Genomic DNA, 7237 nt, shown 5'->3' on the forward strand with positions numbered 1-7237 from the left:
TTTACAGAAGCATCCCTATATTCTTATGGAAAACTTTCACCTTTTATCATTGTCCTCACATGCTTGGGCCATGATTTGATAAAATTTGAATTATAATCATAACAGAAAGCCTCCTGGCTCTATAACAGTTTTGTCACTTCTGATCCAACGGTTTTGGAGTAAACAATTCTTCAACAGCCCATTATAATTTTATCTCCTTTTGAAGGACCAATGTGACCCATCATTTGGAGAAACTGGATTTTTTTTCCCAGAGGATGCTTTGAGGCAAGTTTGCTTGAAACTGACCCTGTGACTTTTGAACAAGAGGACCAAGGTAAACAATGCTCACATGAGTAACTTTAGCCCTGCTATTTTCCAGATTTTAAAAAAAGATTTTTTATTCTCTCAAAAAGTAATTGTGAGCCCTGCATATTATAGCCCCACTCCAACTTCATGGGTTCCTGAATCCACACAACATGGGGATGCTTCAATATCAATATGGTCTTATAGTTATGGAGAAGAAAATTCAATAAAGAATACCATTTCCAAAGGACACTTTGAGCCTAGTTTATTTAGAATTGGCCCAGTGGTTCTTGAGAAGTGAAAAGTTTACAGACTACAGACAGATGGACACATGGATGCTGGACAACAGGTGACCAGAAAAGCTCATTTGAGCTTTCAGCTCAGCTAAAAAGAAGTCAAATTTTTTAACATAACAAAAAATTGTGAGAATAGAACAACATTAGGCATTTAGAATGAAAATTAAAGCTCAGCAAACAATATTTCAAAAAAATCACCCGCTTTTCACATCAGTCCATGTAGATGTATCATGATAGTTCTCCAGACATAATAAACTAGAGGTACTGTGGTCACTGAGCTCACAAAATGATACCCCCCATATGACTTATTATGAGTATATTTTTGGCTATGGAAAAGTCCAAATATCTGTCCAATCAAAACTTTAAGTAGGAGGTGTTCAATGACACTACGTAATAAAGATTCTTAAAAATTATCATTAAATTTTGTTCAGCGGTATAGGAGGAATTGCGGAAAACCAATGGGTACCCCTGAATTAAAGTGTCAATGTTTTGCTATCGAAAAACCTGAAATATGTGTCCAATCAAGAAGTAAAATATGTGGTACACAATGACACTGTGTAATATATAAGATTATATGAAAGCATCATTAAATTTTATTCAGTTGTACAGAAGGAGTTGCGGATAAGAGATGGGTACTATATCCCAGATTTTATAAAAAGAATGGCAGTGTCCATGCTTTGCTAAGGGAACCTGAAATATATGTCCAATCAAAAAGTAAAACAGGAGTTGCACAATGGCACTATGATTTTGTGAAAGTCTCATTAAATTTTATCCGTGGTATAAGAGGAGTTGCAGACTGGAGATGGGTACCCCAAAACGTAACGAACGGACACTCCCATCACAATACACCAACCTTATATACATATACGCTTTTCAAGTGGGGTGGGGTGGGGGTATAAAAACTATTAATACTTGGAGCATTTGTAAATTCCTTTTATTTGAGACCAGCACCAACACCAACAAAATTTTCAACAACATGTTAATCTCATGTTTTTCACAATGCATATTAAGACACTACACTGAAAGTATAAACATACTGTTATAAAGGAAACTGAGCACTGGCATGTATTAAGGGTAACATATATTAAAAAGCTTTTGATTCAAACATTTGATAATGCAAAAAACACCATTTTACTGTGCTAGAAAAATTATTGGTGGATACAGTATATTTTAAAATGTAGATTTAACTGTATAAAGTGCAAAAAATATACATATATCTTAAATATAAGTTAAAAAAATCACTGTAAAATACCTTAAACAATGATAAAAGAGGTCATATGCCACATACTGCTCATCTCAGTCACCTTGCTCTCACAAAAAAAACACCAAAGAATGATTTCAGTATTGGAATAATACTGAGACTATGATTGCACATACTTAAGTACATAAAATGCTTTGAAATTTGACTAAATGTTTCCACTTTAAAACTTCGTTTTTTTTCCCTTTTTTTGACCTAAACTGTGGCCTCATGGCTGCATTTCATTTCTGGCAATTTTGAAAATCTACTACTTTTCCTTTCCAGTATTTTATGCCTTTCATATCCAGAATTTAATAAAAGTACTTTTCTGGCAATCTAATTCATGTGGAGACTTTCACATTAAAATCTAAAAGAAATAAAATCAATGACACCCAAATACCGTAATATTTTAAAGAAACTAATGTAGATTTCATCTATGTGAACATGTATGTGTTGTTCAACGTTTGCTTGATCATGAACGATTCAAATCAACATATTTAGTTCAAGTTTGATATCAGACAGGTTAAGATGGAACCCATAAACAGAAACTATTTAAAAAGTATCATCAAAAAAATCTTTTAAAGAATGGAGACAGTGCATGTGTATGTAGCCAAGGAAAAAAATGTTACAAATCTATATGACTAGTAATGAAAAGGTGTAATTAAATCAATGCAGCTAAGCTGAAGCTCACCACAATGTGTTTGAAAAAAAAAAAGAAAAAAAAAACTAAATTGGGCCATCTTAAAAAAAATGTTTCTTTTTTTAACCTCCCGGAAATGATTTTTTTTTTGGTTCATTCCTAAATTTTCTCATACTGTCAACATGTATTTTAATTTTAAAAATACCTTTTATTTTAAAATATTTGAAAATTCACCATTGATGTTGAAATTTTCTAGGAAAAAAAATTTCCCACCTACCTACCGACCCAACTTACCTTGGGTCAGGAGAGGGCAAACAAACATTATTTTAAAGATGGCTTGGGCAATATATCTCTTTAAAAAATTCCAGATATGTGAAAAATAAATGAAGAAATGAAAATAACAATGATGAGCACAATGCCAGAAATGAAATGCAGCAGGCCTCATCTAGCCACTAAAACTGGGTTTCTAGGACTAAATGATTTTCCATCACATTTATATATACCGGTACAACTGGCCACTCCCTAGCCTCATGGGCAAGAGTAAAAACTCATTGACACTTTATAGTCTAGCTACTGACATTGAATTGAGGAGTCTAAAAAAATTTCACCATATTTAATACAATCATAAATATATGCCAGAATGCTTTCTCTCTCTAGTTTAGTTGAAAACAGTTCAATGAAAACAATCTCTAGTTTAGTTGAAAAGAGTTCAATGATTCCATGAAGTTGAAAATGAGAAATAACTAATACACTGTATCAAACAGATGAAGAGGTACAGGTGTAAAGACAACTTTATTCAGAAAATCTCACCTGAGCCTCTTCATTGTGTGATCTAATCACCAAGAACAAATTAAAGTCATCAAAAGTTACACAATTTAGTAATACATGTACCATCTACATTTCATTATAAAAAAAATGATGTAAAATATAAAAATACAAATCCACAAGTGTTTGTCTCAAGTTAAACTAAAACTTTAAAATCATGAAAAGTCAGTGAGTTCAATTAACTAAATCATAATAAATTCACAGTGGCAAAATAAAGAAAATCTTTTCTAACCCCAGGAGATTTCAGATTGACTGACGGGTGACTAGACAGTCTTTGCCAAATCAATGCATGCATAAGCAGCAACTGTTACAGTAAAGCTCTATGGTAAATACAATGTATTTAATTTAAAATCTGATCATTTAACAAACAATGCAAATACAATGTATATATATATCACTCATGACTAAATTCTAGGCATCAGTTACAATATTCACCCCCCCCCCCCCCCCCCCCCCCCAAATACTGGGTAAGTCCCTAGGGCACTAAAAAATTGAAAAAAGGAAAGATGGAGATTATAAAATATGCCATCAAGTCAAAGTAAAATGCTGAATTGGTTGGGTGAAATTTCAATGAACACATTGAAGTATATACATACATCAGAGAGGTAACTGTGTAACAAGTATATCTTTCATGCACCTGTGAGGGTGACTAAAAGAAAAGTTTTTCAATGGGAATTTATATATAATTTTCTTTGGTCATGGATGGGGTGGGTGTCACTGTAAATTTCCCTATTACTTCCTGAGATGGAGATTTCATTATAAGCTGTATCATAAACTACACATAGCTGCATTTACAAACCTGTATCCCTACATCTCACAATTCAGTTAATTTCTCAAACAATATCATATTCTTTTTTTTATACAAATTTCAATAGCTGCATATCTACAATGTAAAATATAGATGTAATTTAGTTCTTCAGATGAAATCTCTATTGGACTTAGCAATAACTTGGTAAAATTTTCAAAAAAATGTTCTGATGAATATGTCTATAAACTAGAACACTGACCAGTCAGCAAGGGACCATGCAGCTACTTGATATTATAAGAATGGAGTTGTGGATGTAATAACTTGATAACAACAAAAAATATGTAAAAATACAATAATTAAATAACTGGGCCCATGGGCCACAACACTCACCTGAGTAACTTTAGCCCTTCTGTTCTGAAGATTTTGGAAAGATTTATATATTCCCATGAAAAATGGTGACCCCATACTATGGCCCCACCCTAATTCTGCCCCATCCTAACCCTAAGGGGTCACTGAATCCACAGAACATGGGGATACATGTACTACAGTATCAATTTGACTTATGTGGCCTTGCAGTTATGGAGAAGAAAATGTATAAATGCATTCTTTCTACTTAATTACCATGGCAACACCGTTTTTCAGAATCAAATACTGATATATAGAATTATGTATACTAGTGTAATCTTCTTGGGTACCAAATTTTATTGAAATTGTGCCAAAAACTATACTAGGAGGAGTAGCATTTTGATAAATTCTTTACAGACAAGAGAAAGACAGAAAGATAGACAGATGGTGGAAACCCTACCATTCCTACTGGCTTCTTTGACCAGTAGAGCTAAAAATAAAAAACAGGATAGACAGAGTGATTACTATAAAACAAATTATTGGGGGGGGGGGGGGGGGGAGGAGGTTTATAAAAGATATAAAAATGCTGTCAACACTCTGTACAAGTATATAAATGACAAAATAAAAAAAAGGTTCTTTATACATGTACTATCAACCAGATTAAGCCTAAACCATAAAAAATGTTGGCACAAGCATTGCAAAACTATCACTATACTAAATATCTTTCAAAGTTTACATGTACCAGGCACAATTTATATAAAATTATCTTCCATACTTTAAGATTCTTAAATACATGTACATGTTTAACTGATTATTGATATCTGCATCAAAATTTGATTCAACTTTTTTTTGTTTACAGTGGTTTTAACAAAAACAGATACATGATAAAAATTTGACACAGTTTGGAAATCAATCATTCTATTAACCCTTAATGATTCCAGATAATCAGGCCATTTTTATAAGCATGTACTTCCCTATGAACCATCTGAATACAGATCAAGCTTTCTTTTCAATCTATAGGAAATCTCTTTTGGTCAACCAGTGAGTTTGTAAAATGCTGAAATCACACGTTGTTTATATTAACAAATGAGACCTCATGGCAGCCAGTTCTTTGTGGTGCTCCATTCTGAGGAAAAAATTTACACCACAAGTTTCTATGAGTCCAGAAAATCCTAAATCCCATATCATAGAGGTCTTTGAGAATGCTTAATCCCAGTAAATATTTACTGCCGTCTGGTTCGATCCTCAGTGTTATATGCAGCTCAATGGCAAACTGCCGCACGTCATTCAGTGCCCCTGAGCGGATCATATCTGGAAGGGCAGACCACTCCCACTCTTCAACGTCAACTTTGAGAACATCCAAGGGCCTCTGAAATGAGAAAACATGACTTTGATGCATGAACACAAACTTCAACTGTTAGAATTATTTGTTTCTTTCCATTATCTCGAAGTGGTTGTATCTTATGCATTTATTTTGGCAAAGCCAGGTACCATGCTTTAAAGCATTAAACTTAGGTTTAGTTCAGGATTATAATTAAAGCAAAAATCATGGGTAAAGCATTTGTTACATACATATATTGTGTACATTCCTGTTATTGTTCAAAACTTTTTCTTCATTTTTTTGCCTTCATTATTCTTCAACTGTCTAATGTATGCAAATCAAAGAAATAACAATCTCATATAATTCTTCATTTTCATAGTACCAGGTAATAAATATATGTATATGTATAAGGTAAAGGGACTTTATTAAAGACCATTTATTCTAAATCTCTTCTAAGTTTAAAATTATAATGTCTTCTGCTAATTAAATCAAATTTTACAATTAATTATTAATATACGGTATATGAATAATATTCTGTATATAAAAATAAAATCATTTTTAATGTTATGTCTGTATAATATATTATTTCCTGAATGTGATTATAATAATTCAATTCTTTTTAAATTGCCTTTTTTATACATGTTTATATACAGATACTTCATACATATGGATAATATAAAATAATACTAGCAGGGAATCTACATATTCTTTAATTGTTCTAGCATAAATACATAATTTTTTATACTACTGGTATACACATGTACACAATAATTTATGCAAATTAATACACCATTTAGCAGCATGCAAATCATCAACCATAGAGGGTGCAAAACTCACTGCAATCATGCATTTAAAAGAGAAATTAAGGCTTAAAATTTTTCACTAATCTTTAAAACAGGTGCCCTTTCTGGGTGTCGTTAGTTTTTTGTCATATGCTTGGTGTCATGGCACTTGCTAATTAACAAATCTTTTAATTCTACATGTTTTTCATTTCATTCTTCATTCACTTAGGACCAAAATAAACAAGAGACCTATGGGCCTTAATGGTCACCTGAGTGTTAAAAAGAACATTTTTCTGAGCCACATTATGTTTTTTTTATCTATGAACTAATATGTAAAACTTAAGTCCTAACACATCTCCATTTAGTCCAAAGGGGATGATTTTCACAAATAAGAATTGACATTAAATGCAGAAAGCTTCCTAATAATTTGATAAGTTGTAGCTTTGGGAATTTGACAATTTGTTGATAAGTTTTTTTTTTTAAAGAGATATCTCTCTTGCGCACTCTCTCGCTATATATGTTTTTATAAAAATTTCCTTAATATTTTTAATTTTTATTCAAAACATTTCCTAATCTTTTAATATAAAAATTTCCTGTAAATCTTTTATTAAATTTTATTGTCCCAATCCTGGATTTTTATCTTTAAAAGATGAGAAAAGTTTACAATTGAATGATGAAAAAAAAAATTGTCATTAATGGGCAAAAATCAATAAAATATGCCTGAATGGCTCAGGTGACATACCCCCCCCCCCCCCCCCCCT

The 7237-nt window shown here is 32.2% G+C and overlaps 2 protein-coding genes across 3 annotated transcripts in view; one reads left to right on the forward strand and one right to left on the reverse strand.

Moving 5' to 3' along the window:
* The window catches only part of LOC133200175 (caspase activity and apoptosis inhibitor 1-like), a 327434-nt gene that overhangs the window by 61021 nt on the left and 259176 nt on the right, over positions 1 to 7237 (forward strand). The gene's annotated exons all lie outside the window — the stretch shown is intronic.
* LOC133200167 (probable methyltransferase-like protein 24) overlaps positions 1 to 7237 on the reverse strand; it is a 38807-nt gene that overhangs the window by 867 nt on the left and 30703 nt on the right. The window contains exon 6 of one of the 2 annotated variants that reach the window (XM_061335932.1): positions 3734 to 5742. The exons of the other annotated variant lie outside the window; for it this stretch is intronic. Coding sequence (XP_061191916.1) covers positions 5437 to 5742 — 306 coding nt within the window. The 3' untranslated portion in view covers positions 3734 to 5436. Of the gene's footprint in view, positions 1 to 3733; positions 5743 to 7237 lie in introns of those variants that run through there. 2 annotated transcript variants of the gene reach the window in all.

The sequence above is a fragment of the Saccostrea echinata genome, unplaced genomic scaffold, assembly GCF_033153115.1.
Source record: "Saccostrea echinata isolate AGI-Se365-2 ecotype Australia unplaced genomic scaffold, CSIRO_AGI_Sech_v1 ptg000037l, whole genome shotgun sequence".
Classification (NCBI taxonomy): Eukaryota; Metazoa; Mollusca; class Bivalvia; order Ostreida; family Ostreidae; genus Saccostrea; species Saccostrea echinata.